This window comes from Toxorhynchites rutilus, chromosome 2 (assembly GCF_029784135.1).
Source record: "Toxorhynchites rutilus septentrionalis strain SRP chromosome 2, ASM2978413v1, whole genome shotgun sequence".
NCBI lineage: Eukaryota > Metazoa > Arthropoda > Insecta > Diptera > Culicidae > Toxorhynchites > Toxorhynchites rutilus.
Window position 1 is genome coordinate 102,811,852 of NC_073745.1, and position 17,113 is coordinate 102,828,964.

The 17,113-nt window shown below is 39.4% G+C and overlaps 3 protein-coding genes across 4 annotated transcripts; 2 read left to right on the forward strand and 1 right to left on the reverse strand.

Annotated features, from left to right (window-relative positions):
• Nucleotides 1-5,967: 5,967 nt before the first annotated feature.
• Nucleotides 5,968-10,973, reverse strand: LOC129770717 (uncharacterized). Of its 2 annotated transcripts, none has more exons than XM_055773712.1 (2): nt 10,520-10,973; nt 5,968-10,441 (listed from the first exon to the last, which is right to left on the reverse strand). In XM_055773712.1, the coding sequence occupies exon 2, from the start codon at nt 9,625-9,627 to the stop codon at nt 8,239-8,241; it is 1,389 nt and encodes a 462-aa protein (XP_055629687.1). In that variant the 5' UTR covers nt 9,628-10,441; nt 10,520-10,973; the 3' UTR covers nt 5,968-8,238. The 2 variants fall into 2 exon arrangements, with proteins under 2 accessions (XP_055629687.1, XP_055629686.1); XM_055773711.1 differs by having other exon boundaries at nt 5,968-10,445.
• Nucleotides 6,372-6,750, forward strand: LOC129770719 (uncharacterized). Its single transcript, XM_055773714.1, has 2 exons — nt 6,372-6,535; nt 6,603-6,750. Exons 1-2 carry the CDS (start codon nt 6,498-6,500, stop codon nt 6,748-6,750), a joined length of 186 nt encoding a protein of 61 aa, XP_055629689.1. The 5' UTR covers nt 6,372-6,497.
• LOC129770718 (mitochondrial import inner membrane translocase subunit Tim10) lies at nt 6,839-7,386 on the forward strand. Its single transcript, XM_055773713.1, has 2 exons — nt 6,839-6,989; nt 7,051-7,386. Exons 1-2 carry the CDS (start codon nt 6,839-6,841, stop codon nt 7,176-7,178), a joined length of 279 nt encoding a protein of 92 aa, XP_055629688.1. The 3' UTR covers nt 7,179-7,386.
• Nucleotides 10,974-17,113: the final 6,140 nt, after the last annotated feature.

Genomic DNA, 17,113 nt, shown 5'->3' on the forward strand with positions numbered 1-17,113 from the left:
CAAAAATTAAACGCGACGAAAAGAGAATTAACTGACACTTGTCATTTCTTCTAGTAATAGCAATTGTATTTAGCAACCTGCGGTGCGAAAAAGAAGTGATACTATAGCAACCGCGATAGCAACGACGGGTGCGCAAATCGATGAGTTAAAAAAATTAGCAACGGCTAAAACTCGAGACTAGAAGCCTTGAATAGTAACGCATTGGTGCGGATGCCCTTAGGGGAGCGATATATGAAAACAGTACGGAAGAAAGCAGAAGGGGAATTATTTCCTTCATCTTGATCAGGAGCGAGCTTCGGCACTAGCGCATTGTGTTTTGTTTACAAACAAAACACAGTAGACTTCCAAGATGGCTGAAGAGTGGTTTTAGCAAGTTGGCCCACCTTAGGATATACTTCTATGCGCCTTGGTATGGATATTATTGTGCGTTTATTCCCTAACTTGACACGACGGTTAGAAATAGTCGCACTTGAAGCGGTCGTAAAAATAGTCGCGTTTGCTGTTGACAGGTAAATGTATCAATAATGACAAATCTTATAAACGCATTTGCTAATTGAGGGGCTTAGAATGAAAGGAGTGTAAGTGATTTGATCGATTTCTCTACATCGACTCTCTATTTTGGTCATAACTTAGCTGCAAACTCAAGCCGGGTTCAGACGGTGCGAGTAAGCATACGAGTCGGTCTAGTCAGTTACTGCAGTGGAGCTACTCACACCGTGTGAACACATCATGCCAGTTAGTGTCATGTGTAATCCGGCGTGCGAGCTACTTCAAAGTTTTTTGAATTTACTTGCACTCGCATCCCTCAAAACGTCAAAAACAGAATTTAGCGTTCGAATCATGGATGCCAAATATAAAGAAATGTCTCTATTTTTAAGATATTTGAAAATATGCGAAGATATTTAAAGACTTGAGAATTATTGGAAAAACAAATAAAACCCTCATAGTTTCTAAATGAAATCGTTGTTATTTCGTTTTGCACGCTGGCGGGGCACGCTTTCTTTTTGAGATAGTTTTCTTGAGAATCTCTAATATAGAATCATTATCAGGCACAATTTTCATTCAAAATTCACTCATAACTTGCAAAAAAAAGTATTGCGAAATAAATAAAATTTAAAAAAATCTTTCAGACTGCCATTTATAGCATCACATACCTCCGGAATTATCTTAGCTATGGATGCTTTCGAGATTCTAAAAAAATATCAATAACAATCTGAACGATATTCCAGAAAAAAGGCACATCAATGTCATTTCTAATTTCACTCTTGCAGGTACAGCATCCCTCATGAGTGTATCTTGGCGTTGTATTTGTGGAGCAATTAAACCCAATAGTTTTTCCACCTGTTCAGGTGTTATTCTCAACACTGCTTTGTAATCTCGGGGATCCTCATCGCAGAGTTCCTTCAATATTGTATTTGTTGTTCCTTTTCTTTGCATCCAATTCCTGGCCCGAATCCCTTTTTTCTTTCTGTTTTTTCGGATAGTACCTTCAGTTCAAAGAAATTCAGCACAAAGTATGTATTTTTAATCACGATCAGCTTCTGTTTCGCTATAAAATTGTGTAATGATACATTCAACTGAAAACCTAAGAAGAAAACTGCCAATAGAGAAGTAGATTTCGGATCAATCATCTGACAAATTCGGACCTGATTGCTGTTTCTGACTATTTGATGGACTTTTGAAAAATCGCCTGGCATCCCTGGTAAACCCGTGCCGTCATATCTAGTTTCTCGCCAACAGCTCACACTGTGTGAACGGACAAGGCGAATAAACCAATTGTCAAGCGAGTTCACCGGGTCAGTAGCTGCTCATTGACAAGTCAGCTACTAGCAACGTATAAATAGGCCTTCATTCTCAGCTGTAATTAACAAAGTGGAAGATAGGTCAAAACCTCATCTATCGGATTCTATAGCAAACTCAAATTGGAACGTTTTTGTAATTGAGTTATTAACTAAAGAAAAAGTTGATGAAGAGAAATCGATCAAGTCACTTACACCCCTTGCATTCTAAGCCCCTCAATTATTCTTCGACTATTTTGGTGAAATTTAAAGGATTGATAACATCAGGAAAATAAAATTCTTGATATTTTTTAGCATTGTTGGGCTTAACATCAACATAAACTATCATTATTTGTATGGTTACTACTTCCTGGGATTATCACGATCACAATTAGACACAATCTACAAGAAGTCTAAATCAATCATTAGTTCTTGGATCGCAGATTATCAATGAGAAAGAATTGCAACTCTTTGCAAACGACAGAGCACTTTTCGAATGTTTGATGTAGTTAAACGAACCTAGTTGATAAACCAATTCCTCTCTGCTTTTCATAGTATGACATAATAGAAAGTTTTGAAATAGTGGGAATATTTATGCGTCATAAGTTCTACGATTGCTGTCGAAAAATGCATGTTTCTAATGGTAGCGTTACATCATATTCAGGTAAATGATGGACTGTGCTCGCACTCATTGTGATGCGAACATCATGCAGAATTTGCGTTCGCTCCTCTTCGGCTTCGTCCATTTTACAAACCAATTGATATTGTTATTGTCAGGTCCCATTGTTGGTTACAGCGAAGACGAATCAAATTCCATGAACGTGTTTAACAATTTTTTATTAAGAACAGGAGTTATAAAAATCTTAAAGTTCATAAACTTGTAGCTAAGTATAATAACAATTGTGTATGACTTACTTTAGTGGTTCTTGCTGTTTTTATTATCAGTTTTAAACCCAACCGTACTCTTAAGTTAGGTGAATCAAGCGACTCTAAGAGCCCCCGCATACTACAGACTTTCTGTCAACCAACAGTTTGGTCGGGTCGGCCTTCTGGTGCAAAAACCGACCCAACTGAATCGGCGTAATGTGCGCACATGCATACCTTTCCGTACTGATTAAGAAGCCGAGCAAACTATCAGCCGACAAATCAGGCTGCAGTCTGCGGGGGCTCTAACAGTATTTTCCGTGGCCACCGTTCGCTTCGCCGTGGCACCTTTTATCAGGAAGTATTAAATTCTTTGGTTATTTCTGGGCTGCTAAGTATACATTTTATAATGTTGAAATATTTTTCTAATTGCGAGATAATAAATAATGGCAATCTTATGACATCTATATCACATTTGAGTACCTGGTAGCAAGAAACAACTTAATGTGGTATCGCGGGGAACTCACACTTCCAAATGAAGTCACCGTCGCTGCAAACGCTATCAAATTATAATAGATTAATATTCTGTGATTCGATGATAAAATTCAATTACTTCAACCACCGCTCAATACTTTTGTCGAGGAAATTTCTCAATATTTTCAAATTACTTCAATCAGCCGTATGGCACCCGCCATGTTTTTGGTGCCAACATCTCACACGTCAGAAGCATTTTTTTTCTTCAAAACAGCGATCCGCGTTGACGGCAGTGAGCTTCGTTTACTAGTTTAGGGGAGTGTCAAAAAACAGCTGATTTTCAGTCGGAGTGAACGTTTTCAAAATTAAAATTATGAACGAAAATTAGCTTTTCCATATCAAATTAGTATTCTGTTTAAATTAAAAACATGTTTGTTTGGAGGTGGGGAAAAAGTCTCATACGAAAATTGTTTATGAAGACAACTTTATATTATAGAGAAAAAAATCACCAACAATGTTGGAATTGTATGACCATATGAATGAATGAAAGTCAGAAATACGTGTTTCTAATAATTAAATAACATAATGTGAAAATTTTCATTCAAATTTTAAAATTTGGAAACCGGCTCCGTGTCTTCTAATCTGGTAGAGATTACACTAACGATTTTGGGACCCAAATTATGGCTCTAATAGCGAATTCGTTTTTGTTCAGTTTCAACCCCAGTGCCGCACTAACTGCTGTCAAAACGTTTTTTTATTCACTCAGTTTCGCACTCAGTGTCGCACTAGTTCGCCCCGAAAGCTGTTAGTTTCGCACTGAGATGTTTCACGGGTTGGCACTCGGGTTCACCAATACAACTATACTGAACTGTCAAGTTCCGAGTATTGTTTTGGAAAATCTAAAAATAGAGACTATGAAAATGGAAAACCTGCTGCTCTTGCTTTTGTATTATTTGAATCGTAATTCAATTCGGATTCTGATTTTGAAGAGTATATTCGTGTAGACGGCATTAAGCTCCGTGTGCTTTCATTGGGAGGCGAAAATTATTATGGATATTCAGGTGGAATAAACATGCTCTCAAAATCAAAATTAGGAATGAAAATTTACTTTAACGTATCGAATATTTATTTTATGTGATGAAATAAGAGGGTTTTTTTCCGATATCGCAGAAACATTGAACGAAAACTGTGTCTAATGATGATTTTATATTATAATAGTAATTATTTGTAGAACAAACAGGAAATGCATCGACAAATGGTTAAGTGAGTGTCATGACTAAATGTGTTAGGTAATCAAACAATATGAAGTAAAAATTTTCATTCAAACTTTTATATTTTTACACCGCACTTGGCCCTTCTGATCTTATAGAGAATACTTTACCTCCCAAGCACTAATATCTCCACCAGACGTCGACACTGTACATTTGTCGTCGCAAATATAAACAAATCAGACTATACAACGCACACCAACAAACCACCGCATTCGTGAAACTGAAAACGTTTTTTTATTACAAAGTCAGTGTGGCACTGACTCAGTTTTAAAAACGAATTCGCTATAACTTGAAGTCGCCACCAGACGTCGACGTCATCGCGAATTACCAATTTACCACCATCTGACATATCGTGATGTCGATGATGAACTTTTACAGCAGAGGGATAGTGAGATAGGCGGTGACGGTAGGTAGAGTGAGATAGCGATAATCGTGTCATACACCTGACTTCAATCACTTGTAAGCACTTGTTTTTGTTTTGTATACTTCGTCCTACCGATCACGACGATCCGTCAACCGGTAATGGGTGTGGCTACAGATCAGTGGCGTAAATCTATGGTGGGGGCAGATGATAAACATTTCGATGGGGTGCAATAAACACCAATTGAATCTGACAGTATGAAACTGTTTTCGAAATGTATTTGTATGTAATGTTAACTAAAATATTTCTTTGAATGTGTTATCTGATTTCTTACAACCTGAGAATGCATATTTGAGTTGTAGCATACCATGAAAAGATACACTCTTATTTTTTGTAAACCGATACCCCTTTTGAAAAATTGAGCCCGTTGTTTATAAAATTAAAAGCGATCAAACAAATATAGGAGATTTTCAATCTATCAAAAACATTAAAAACTAGAGATGGTCAAACCGTTCACGGCCGGTACGAAAGAACTAGTTCGCCAAAAAGAGTGAACGAACGTTCGCCCCATGAACTGATGGCGAGCGATCGGATTGTAAACGAACTGATTCAGAAATAACTGTTTGCGAGTGAATTGTTTGAGAACGAAGTGTTTGCGGGCGAAATGTTTGCAAACGAACGAGTGCAGCTAAACTGATTTGCGCTGGACGGAATGGATGAATATAACGAGAACGCTTGTAAGAAGTATAAAATGATATTGTCATTTACGAGAAAAATGCATGTAACGCAGGGTTTATTTTGCTCAATTGTGGGTTTAAAATTAAATTTGATTTTCTTAGTTTTAAAGGCAAAGCTATATATTTAATGTATTTTTTCAATTCTCGCGTAACATTCATATACTTCCTGATTATCAGAAAAACAACTGGGGGAAGCTGGGACGGTCCATTCATTAGGTAAACATAAAATCTTCTAGTGAGGGCAAGTTAAGAAATAAGTTTTTTCGTTGCTTCCAATCCATTGTATGGCCTGTTGCATGTAGGCGTTATCATTATTGTTTATATGATTGATTGTTAGTGAAAATTTTTAAAAAATCGCTGCGGAATTTTTTTCTCTGAATGAACCATTATGAAACATTATCTTACATGGAACCTTTGTTTTTTCTAACAGAAAATATGAAAAATTTCACATAGTTATTACATATACTATTGTCGGCCGATAAACATATTTTCACATGCAGTTTGTGACTTTTAAAGAAGCACCATATCTTTCCCCATTAAATTTCAAACATAAAAATCAAAAACAAAAAATCTCCTATTCAATTCAAAGGTAGCAATGAATAGCTGTCTATTGATGTTGAGTTCCAGCTAAGATTCTATGCTGTTTTTAATACCGCTGAACGAAAGAGCGAAAGAACGGTTCAAAAGAACTGTTTCACTTAGATGAAGAGTTAGTGACTGAACCGTTCATCAAAGTGAACTGCTTTGCCCATCCCTATTAGAAACACAGAACAGAAAATTTCGCTTGTTATCCACTATTTCACCGATACGTTATGCAATTTGCGTAATTGTCGGTAAAATTGCGATTCCGCCGATATGACAAATAAACACGAACTGTCACAAAATAGTAACGCCCAGTGTAACGGTTGGTGTTCGTAGAGCATTGTGTGTTGTTTCGTAAGAACTCAGAATTGGGTTGTTCACACCGAAAGGATCAATATTTAGTTGAATATTAGTTCGTTTATTACCTATTATGCGAATAGGACGTTTGGGAAAAATAGGAATTGGCTGGTAATTACTTTGCGAATTTATCATCTATTCAAAAACTGTTTTTATTGCTTATCTTTCTTCCGCAAAGGGGTTTCATCACGGTTGCCGGAATCGCCGGGTTTGTGTACTCAAAGCATTTGGTTGATAAGAATCGTTATGAGAATATGAAAATTCGCAAGCGCATGAGGGAATCCAATCTAGGCGAATATACTGTAGAATCTCCAAGACGCTATTAAATTGATCCGCAATCAAGGAGCTATAATTTGTGGAGGCTACTTATAATCTGATAGAAACGTCCAAGTAAACGCAACAAATCCGTTCAAAATGAGTTCCCAACAGCTGGATGCCGCTCAGCAAGCCAAACTGCAACTGATGCAGGATATGGAAATCGAAATGATGTCCGACCTCTACACTAGAATGACTCATGCTTGTCATAAGAAGTGCATACCTCCAAAATACGCCGATGCTGAATTGGGTAGGCGCTTCACAATTTGATAAATCCTAAAGTCTAACATAAAAATATATTATTGTTTCAGGCAAAGGCGAATCCGTTTGTCTGGATCGCTGCGTGGCCAAGTACCTGGAAATCCACGAGCGTATAGGCAAGAAACTCACCGCCATGAGTGCGCAGGACGAGGATCTCAAGAAAAAGATGGGCGTGTAAGCTTGGATGGATATTTTTCCGTACTTGATAAAGTCAACATGAGTTCTAGTTTCATTAGCATTGTAATAATTTTTGTTGAATCATGCAATTCCGTCATTTTCGACGGAGAAGTTATTATGAAGTTAGGAGTGTTCATTATGCGTGCCATTGGGTTCCAATTGTAATTAACATGCGACGCGTTTAATAAAATACACCCGATGAAAACAAACGGTTTTTTTCATCTTCGTACGTTTTGTAAATACCCACTTACCACTACTGGAAAAGATCCATTCTACTAGACAAAAATAATACGAAGGAAGGTAGGAAGGTATTGAATTAGAGAGACTTTAAACTCTGAGAGTTCATTCGTCTCTTAAATAATACGAATTGCCATCGTTTGTCATGTAGCTGTAGAATTGTTGAATTTCCAACATATTAAACGGTAGGAATATGGAAATGAAAAAGTAATAACTCTACACTACGAGGGACAATTAACTATGTTTGAAATATAGGCGAAAGCCATTATCCTATAACATCATTGAAATATGAGTTAACACTGACATTTCTGAAAGATCAAACAAGAAATTGTGATAAAAACATTCAGTAATAAAATAAAGATAAAGTTGAGTAAGGGCCACTTTCCAAGACGAGGATGAAAATGAGTGATTTATTTACTCGTCTTGAGCACGCCTAGTAAGATTATTATTTTGGACGGCCGCTTTCTTTTACCTTGACCTGAGCTTTGATCATGTTTATGTCGACTTCCTTTTTTTCTTTATTGAGACTGCATCGCCATGAGCCCCCGAGTTTGCCTATGCTGGATTTTAATCCTGTGCTCGTTTGCTGTATTCATTTCCATACATCCGTACTATGTAGGGGTAGTGGGGGGAAAGTGGTCACCTGCTTGTTTGGTAGTATAACTATTGACTATTGACACCGTATTTATAGTCACCTTGTGTTTGAAGAATTTCATGACTTTTGAATCACCCGTTCAATAATAATTTAAACAAATTTCACCAAGAAAACATGCATAAATCTATCCCTTCTAGCTTGACGAAACCTATGTACATTATGATAAGAGTTAGTTCAATTTTAAAACTTCCAGCAATGTTATCAGGATGATTATTGTTGTTGTTCGGCTCAATCGAGCGCCTGGGACGGCAGCCATCAGTTCCAGTCTGGAAATCGACTGACGCTTTAGCGGCGCTACTTTTGCGCGAGACATGACCAGATTACAGTTCAGTTCTCCATTGACGACCGACCTTAGGTATGCCACGCAGCCATAAGCGTGCTTCCTCGCATCCGTAAAGATGTGCAGCTCGAGGGACTCTACCGATGAAGATTCAGCATCACCCAGACAACATCGTGGAATTCGTAATTCCTCGACTTTTGGAAGCAATCCAATCCACGGCTGCCACTGGTTCCAACCGTGTTCATCGATTTGGTGATCCCACTCGCAGCCACTTCGCCAGAGATGTTGGACAAGCATCTTTCCATGAATCGTGAATGGGGACAGTAGCCCCAATGGGTCGAAAAACCCCATAACACAGCTTAGAACGTTTCGTTTTGTAGGACGCTTTTCACCGCACAAATAGACTTGCATTTCCGGCCGGGGAGTCGCGGAAAAGGCAAAGGCAACATTTTCTTGCTCCCAAATTACCCCAAGGACCCGTTCATTGGACTTCTGCTTATCATGATTGAAGACAACTGCTCCCCCAGGTTTGGCGTCCCATAACGCTGTCAGAACTTCCAGCGAATTCGACACCCAGTTTCGAATGTCAAATCCGGCTCGCTTGTGGATAAACCTCACCTGTTTCGCTCGTTCTACCGCTTCCTCAATCGTGTCGACACTGTCGAAGTAGTCATCGACATAGTGTCTTTTGATGATGGCCATCGCTGCTTCTGGGAACTGCCCGGCATGCTCCTCCGCATTCCGGTTCTTGACGTACTGTGCTGACGCAGGCGAGCTCGTTGACCCAAACGTGGCGACATTCATCACGTACACTTTCGGCTCTTTTGCGCTGTTGTTCCGGAACCATTGGGCGGATTTGTCCTTGGCGATCATCTTCATTTGATGGTACATCTCGCGGAAGTCCCCACCGAAAGCAATCCGTCGCTCCCGGAAGTTGAGAAGCACTGACACCAGCGGCACTAGTAGGTCCGGCCCCTTCAGCAGCATGGAGTTGAGGGAGATTCCTTGGACCATCGCCGCAGCGTCCCAAATGAGTCGAACTTTGTCAGGCTTCTTCGGATTTAGCACCACATTCAGCGGGAGATACCACACTTTTTTGGGATCCGCAGTACGCAGCTCTTCTTCGGTGGCTTCGTGGGCATATTCTTTTGTTTGATATTCTTCGATCTGCTTTCGAACGTTTCGATACAATTCCGGCGACCTTTCCAGCTTTCTCTCCAACTGCTTGAGCCGCTTCAGCACCATAGGGTAGCTGTCCGGGAAGCTCACGTCGTCCATGATCCAGAGGAGCCCCGTCTCGAAGTGGTCCCCTACGCGTTTCGTAGTCTGCTCTAGGATCGACCGAGCCCTCTTGTCGATTCCTGGTGCACTTGTACCACGGATTCTTCGAGTGCGTAATGGTTCTTGAGGAGATCGTGAAGATCTTCGTTAGATACCTGTTGGTGGTAGCCTAGATAGTTGCCCTGCGATTCAGGAGATGCTCGTCGGGGCCCGTACACCGTCCAGCCGAGTTGACACCGTACTTCGATTGGCTCGCTCGTAGTGCCTATCTTCGCTTCCAGGGGAGCAAAGGCGTGAATGTTGCTTAGCCCAATGAGAATTCCTGGTCGACCATCATACGAGCTGATCGGCAATCCCCGCATGTGGTCGTACTGCGCCGATAGTTCATCAGGCTTGTGCGTCTGGTGCGGTAGTCTTAGCTTGTCGACCGTATACACCGATCTCAGCAAAGTCTTCTCCGGATTCTCCTCATCAACAGCGGAAGTCCACAGATTCATTCGCCTGGTCCGCAGTCCAGTTGAGAACTAGCTTTTCTTTCACTCCGTTTAGCCCCAGACGATCAGCCATCTCTATCAACGTGATGGAAGCTCCTTCGTCTAGGAATGCAAGCACAGCCAGCGATTTTTCTCCGCAGTGAACCTTAACTGGAATCATCCGGAACATCATTGTACCGCTGGGCTTGATGTGCGCGTGCATTCCAACTGCCAATTCTCTGCAATCATCTACGTCGCACCGAATCGTGAAACGACATTGCCCACTGTGCTCGTTCAGGCAAACCGTGCAAAGTTTCCATTTGGTGACTATCTTCATTCTGTCTGCAAAGGATAAGTTTTTGAAGTCCTGACAGTTATTTAGTTATCTGAACAGTTGTGTTATTCACACTACATACATGAGAGAAAATTTTTTTTACTCGTAATAGTTCCTATTTCGTGCTCCAGTACATAGCTCAATGGAAGAATATTTTACAATGATGCTACATCCCATGAAAAAATTGGATCTAATTCACAATATTGTTCCGTCAACGAACTCGATTCATAGTTGCAGTTCTCCAAGTTCTTCTTGCCAAGTACTGTTCCTGGGCTCCTGTTTTTCTTGTATCACCGGTTTCGATGCGAACACCATCTTTGTAGGGCTGCTGTTCGGCAATCTTACAACATGCTGTATACCGCCATGTTCGAAAACATCAAGTGCTTGTGAATCCTCTTGACGAATTTATACAAAGCTAAATCAGCTCATGCGACATCTACATTATAGCTCAGAACCACAAAAGTGAGGGTGTTTGTTTATTTGACGCACTGAAAAGCAAGATTCGGTCGTGATTATTCATTTTATTTCTATTAAGATTCATTTCAACCATTAAATGCCATCAGTATATTTTAAGAAAGTTAGAGCTTTGTATATTCACTATGGTTTCAACACGCGATTGAACCAGTGTCATTGATAATCTTCGAAAATTTTGAGTTTGATGACGCATACAGGTTATGCATACTGTGGATAATGGTGATGAAATCGATATCATATTAAGTTAGATGATATCATTGATAATTTTGACGTAGAACTACGTCTCTCATTAAGGGTGCCAAATCAGAAAACATGTCACGTTTTTATGAAATACAGTTAACGTTAATAACTATGTTTGCTGCGAACGGATGTAGACGATCTACATACCAAACGAATCGGAAATTCCCTAAGATTTGTTTTTTTGACATTTCTTACTGGATCGGAAAGATGTTTGCATCAACTGATAGGGAATATTTCTACGCATCTATCGCAATTAATAAAATGTTATTTTTCATTAGATAAACAATTGAGTTACTGTAAAACGTTAAGCGTTATATAAACGCCCTAACTACCTCGCTTTGATTGGCCCGATTGACGGTTTCCCCAACACAGCCATCAAAATCAAGCAGCATTGGGGAAATCGGCATGGCAAATACATGAAAGTCGGGGGTATTTTTGTTCTGACTGAAATGTGTTTCCCTAACACGGACTTTAAATCCATGGAGCGTGGGGAAATTGGCATTGCGAATGCATGTAAGTCGTGGGCATTTTTGTTGCGACTCTAATGTGTTTCCTTAACGTAGACTTGAAATCAATGGAGCGTGGGGAAACTGGCATTATAAGTCAGGAGTATTTTTGTTCTGGCTGGAATATATTTCCTTAACACAGACTTCAAATTCATGGAGCGTGGGGAAAATGGCATTGAAAATTCATGCAAGTCGGGGTTTTTTTTTGTTCCGATTGAAATGTGTTTCCCTAGAAGCCCCCGCGGACTGCAGAAAGAGCTTTTGTTGGCCGATAGTTTGACTGGCCGACTTAATCAGTACAAAGCGACATGCATATGCGCACACTTCACCAATTCAGTATCGGCAAACCGCATTCAAACTGTTTTGTCGGCAAACTATCGGCCGTCTGTTTAATCAGTACTGGCTAGTTTTGACCTGCGGCCATACGACGATTGTTTATTGATCGATAATTCAATTCGCTCTCAATTTTGGAATCCGACATACATGCCGTGCGAATCACTGAGAATGGGATGTACCCAATACTCTCGGATTCTGTTTTTGATTTTCCTTCTCCGTTGTCAAACGATGATTAAACAATATGCGTTCGACGTACATATCAAAATCGAAACTGAGTGCCTGAAATTAATCAAATCAAGTGAATTCGCGGTTCAAGAAGTACGTACACTTGAGAGATGCAACCTTCAGAGGGAAATGTAAAATAAAATAATCGTTTGATAATTGTTCCGTTCACATATTTTGTAGTAACGTAAAAGAAATGTCATTAAATTTACTTATAACGAAGAACATAATCTATCACAATGCATAAATTGACCTTATATGGCATTTATTCAACCTTTTTACTCACAACTGAATATATTAAATTCGGAAATTGTTTCATTCAATCAAAAAGTCAATCAACGCAAACAAATGATTGCTAAGCTAAGGTAGTCCCACGTCAACATTGCGGTTATATCATAGATATAACCCACCCATTTTTATGCTATATATTACAATCCCCTGATGTGTAAACAGTTTAAATTGATGAAAACTAGAAGCATTTCCATTTTCCCAAACATTTGTTCTGTTCATTTGTGAGCTTCCCTACCCATGCCGTCAATAACGAGCAACTTATCAATGGTCAACGGAAGCGAATGATTTACAGTCACTGTGAACAAAGAAAAGAAGAAGAATAACGAAGAACAATATTTGCCTGGAGCAAAAATATTGGATCTCGCTGACGCAAACTTTCAGTATCGTTCTAGATACGAAGCAATGAACATCGTTTGTTCTTCCTTGTTTTGCGTCATCACATGTCTTCGTTTCGGATTGAGCTGTGGACACGACCAAATATCTCTAGTATTGCAATCCTTACATCAAACTGACGCCATTTCATTAGGGTCCTGAACTACACAATTATGTGGGGAATCATCGAATTAGGCTATCATCGGCTTACCAAGAAAATAATTGTATAAGAATTTCGTGTGTCATTTGATTTCACATGACAGTAGTAAAACTATCTCCACCAAGGAAGGCAGCTAAGCTAATCGAGACCGGAAATATTAAAAGAAAGAGCTTCTGTTGAGAAGAGCGCAGAGCGAAGATAAGTGTGTGTGTGTAACATAATATCCGAAGTTATTAATAAGTGATTTGAACAAAAAACAACGTAGTTCTACGTCAACAAAATGGTCGTGCCTTGGACACAACCTCCTATAATTTTTTTTTCTTTCTTTATTAAAGAGACTTTCAGCCAAAGGCTGGTTCATCTCTATACATCATTGATAATGTAAGGGTCGATACGAGAAGGATTTGCAGTATTTTTAGCAAAACACATGCCACTCATCGTTTATCTAGTTGAGAAAAAATAAAAGTAACAACACTTATAACAAGCAATTCTTCAAAATACACATACCACATTGTAAAATGGTGATTCTCTAACCTTTTTAGCGTAGAAAGAATACGTGAAACCGGGAAATTCGAAGATAAATTCTGATTTTTCTCGAAAATTTGAACGAATTTCACACCAGAAAAACAAAACATCATCATTTTACTCGCTGCGCCATCTGGTAGTAAATCCAACGTAAATTCGTCAATAGAGATAAATAAATAAAAATATATAACATGCGCGACTTCTATTGGCTATACGTCTTCGAATTTCACGGCTTTTGTTGTTGTCAGTGATTATCAACGAGCCAAGGTGTACAAATTCCTCTACCACCTCGAGCTCATCGCCGTCGATCACAATACTGCTGCCAAGAAGGATTATGTTATGATCAGTCCCTCCGGCTAGCATGTATTCAGTCTTTAACGCATTGATCCCAAGCCCAATCAACCCTGCTTCGTGTTTCAGCCGGGCATACATGTCTGCTATCGTCGCATGTGTTCTTCCGACTATGTCCACGTTGTCGGCGAAGCAGATAAACTGACTAGACTTGTTTAAAATCGTGCCCTGCATATTGAAGTCCGTTCTTTGGAGGGCAAACAAGAGAGTCCATCGCCTTGTCGAAGTCCCTGTGAGTCTCGAACGATTCCGACAGATTGCTTGAGATCCGCACACTGCACCACACATCGTCCTGCGTTCCCTGAATCAGTCTTGTCAGCTTTCGAGGAAAGCCATGTTCGTTAAAGGAGTACCGAAAAATTTCTTCGTTTTTTTCAAAAATTAATGCTTTATTCTGCAAAAATGGTTACAAATTTAATATTCAAAGTATTGCCCATCGCTAGTCACAACTTTTTCCCATCTTTCTGGCAATCCACGGATCCCTTTGAGGAACTAATCGGCCGGTTTTTCGGCTAACTACGAAACGATCCAATTTTTGACTTCATCAAAATTGGAGAAGTGCTGGTCAACCAGGCCATATTGCATCGATCGAAAAAGCTAGTAATCGGACGGAGCAATGTCTGGAGAACACGGCGGGTGGGATGGGACCTCCCATTTCAGCGTTTCCAAGTATGTTTTGAACAGTTACGCGACATGCGGCCGAGCATAGTCGTGCTGCAAAATAACTTTATCGTGTCTTCGCTTGTATTGTTTTTAAATATGTTCGTATGTGTTTTTTGATATTTGTGAATTAAACCAGTGCAAAGTCTCAAAATTCTAAAAAAAATTATCAAATTTCATAAACATATATATTTTTGTACCGCGGAGCATTGCTAAAATTCGGAAAAAAAATCACACATATCTAGAAAAGGCGTATAAACACATTCTAAACCATCAAAATTCAACTTGCAGAGAGGTCCAGCAATCAGGATGTTTTTGTAAGATTGCTTATGACATCCGACCCTCTAATAAGCAGCTTGCGAAAACGAAAATCGAAAGAGGTCCAACTGCAATAAAACTACTGCAAAATAACTCAAATTTGAGCTCTGATAGTGAGAAAGAATCAGAAATTGATTTATAAATTAATATAATGCGATTAAACATCAGTAGTAGATAAAGTATTAAGAAAACAGAGCAAAATTGAGTTAATTGCGCTGTAAAAGTTATAAAATAAAAATGGTATAAAAAGTGATGGTTCCGAGAGTCCCCGAGTTCGAATAGTAGTTTGCCGTATACTCCGAGCCCTGACGAACAAAATAACGTTGAGTATTGATGCACAGACGTGCACATTTCTGGATCATTGATTGAATAAAAGTGACATATTTCTGCTTTGCTTTGTTTCATGAAATTTATAGATCTACAATGTTGCTGAAGACATAACTCAACTATCTCGTAAAAATGAACACAGATTTCTGCATTACTCGGATCAAGCAAATGAAACCAAATTAGGCATATGGAGGTTTTAGGGTGCAAAAATTTTTTCTATGGTGGTTAGACACTCCACCCCCCTCTCTAAAGGGGAGCTGCCATACAAACGAAACACAAATTTCTGCATTTATCGAGAATTAATCAAACAAATAAAACCAAGTTTTAGGGGGCACGAAACATTTCTATGGTGAATCGACACTTTTTCCTCCGGGGGATCTGCCATACAAAAGAAACACAAGTTTCTGCACTACTCGAGAATTAATCAAGCAAATGAAACCATATTAGGCATGTGAAGGTTTTTGATTATGAGAAATATGATATGACACCCCTCGCTCCTCTGAAATGGAGAGGGGGTCCCGTAAAAATAATACACATATTTCAACCAAGCATATTCCAACCAAACATGACAATTGATTTTTTTTAATGTGATAAAACGCACTCCTATATCTTCTTCTATCTATATAAATAAAAATGGATCACCGAATGTGTTCCTAAGAGCAAAACTCGAGAAAGGAATTGTTCGATTTAGGGCTGTCCTTATTCTATCATATTTTCTGTATCAAACATTTATTCTATGTAACGGAGAAACAAGTTATTTGCATGTGGTTGAAAAATCATGAACGAGGATTGTGTCTGAAAATAATCTGATATTAAAATGACGAGTTTTGGTAGAAGTACTAGGAATTTTATAGTAAAAAGTAATGTTAAAGGGTAGATTGGAAAATCAATCAATGAACAGTTCTGCGTTTGGACCTATGCGCTTAGTAAAAAACGTGAATGTGTTAATGAAAAATAAATTTTGGGCGGAACGAAGTTTGCCGGGTCAGCTAGTAAATAAATAAACCGAAAAAAAGAAGATCAATTCTTCCATCTGGTTCGCCCAGGATATAATGAAGCGGGCCGAAGGTAAGGTAAGGAGGGCGCCTAACGGAACCGATGAACAGAATACGGTGGCCAAATCTGGTGCCAGGAAGTGATTGGTGCAGCCGAAATGCGTCGTAATGGACAACGAGACGTACATTAGAGGGGACGCCAAGCAGATCCACGACCTGGAGTTTTTCATCGGCAAGTCCCGCCTGGATATTCAGTGGAAGTTCCGAGAGAAGAAGATCGATAAATTTGTCAAGAAGTACTTGTTGTAGTAGATGATTTAAGGACGCGGTAAATTCAGCAAGTATATTTGAAAAACAATGCATCCAGAAGCGTCTGCTGCCCTTTCTCCGGTCCCACGAACTCGGGTTTGCCCGAAACTCGGGTTTTGGTACGAAACCAACGATGTTGTTTTTGTGCCGAAGAGTGCAAATCCACCACTCACCAGAGCTTCGCCCAATAGAAAAATTCTTGACGAGTGTGAAGGGAATGTTTCGGAAAACAAGAAAGTCTTCAAAAACGACCAGGATTTGGAAAAAGAGTGGATGAAAGTGTGTAAGAAAGATGACGGAAGTGTTGCACAGATGGGTAACGTTAAGTCCGAAGTGCGGGTCTAGGAGAGGAAGTTGGATAAACTAACTTTTCTAAAACATAGCTAATAAGTATTTATTTTCTGAGAGTTCAAAAAATATCCGACTTGAAAGGAAATTTTGGTGATCATTTTTGTCTGTTGCATTTTTTCAGAGTACGGTCTTTTTACTCCACAAAAGAGAGAGAGAGAGAGAAAGAGAGAGAGAGAGAAAGAGAGAGAGAGAGAGAGAGAGAGAGAGAGAAAGAGAGAGAGAGAGAGAGAGAGAGAGGG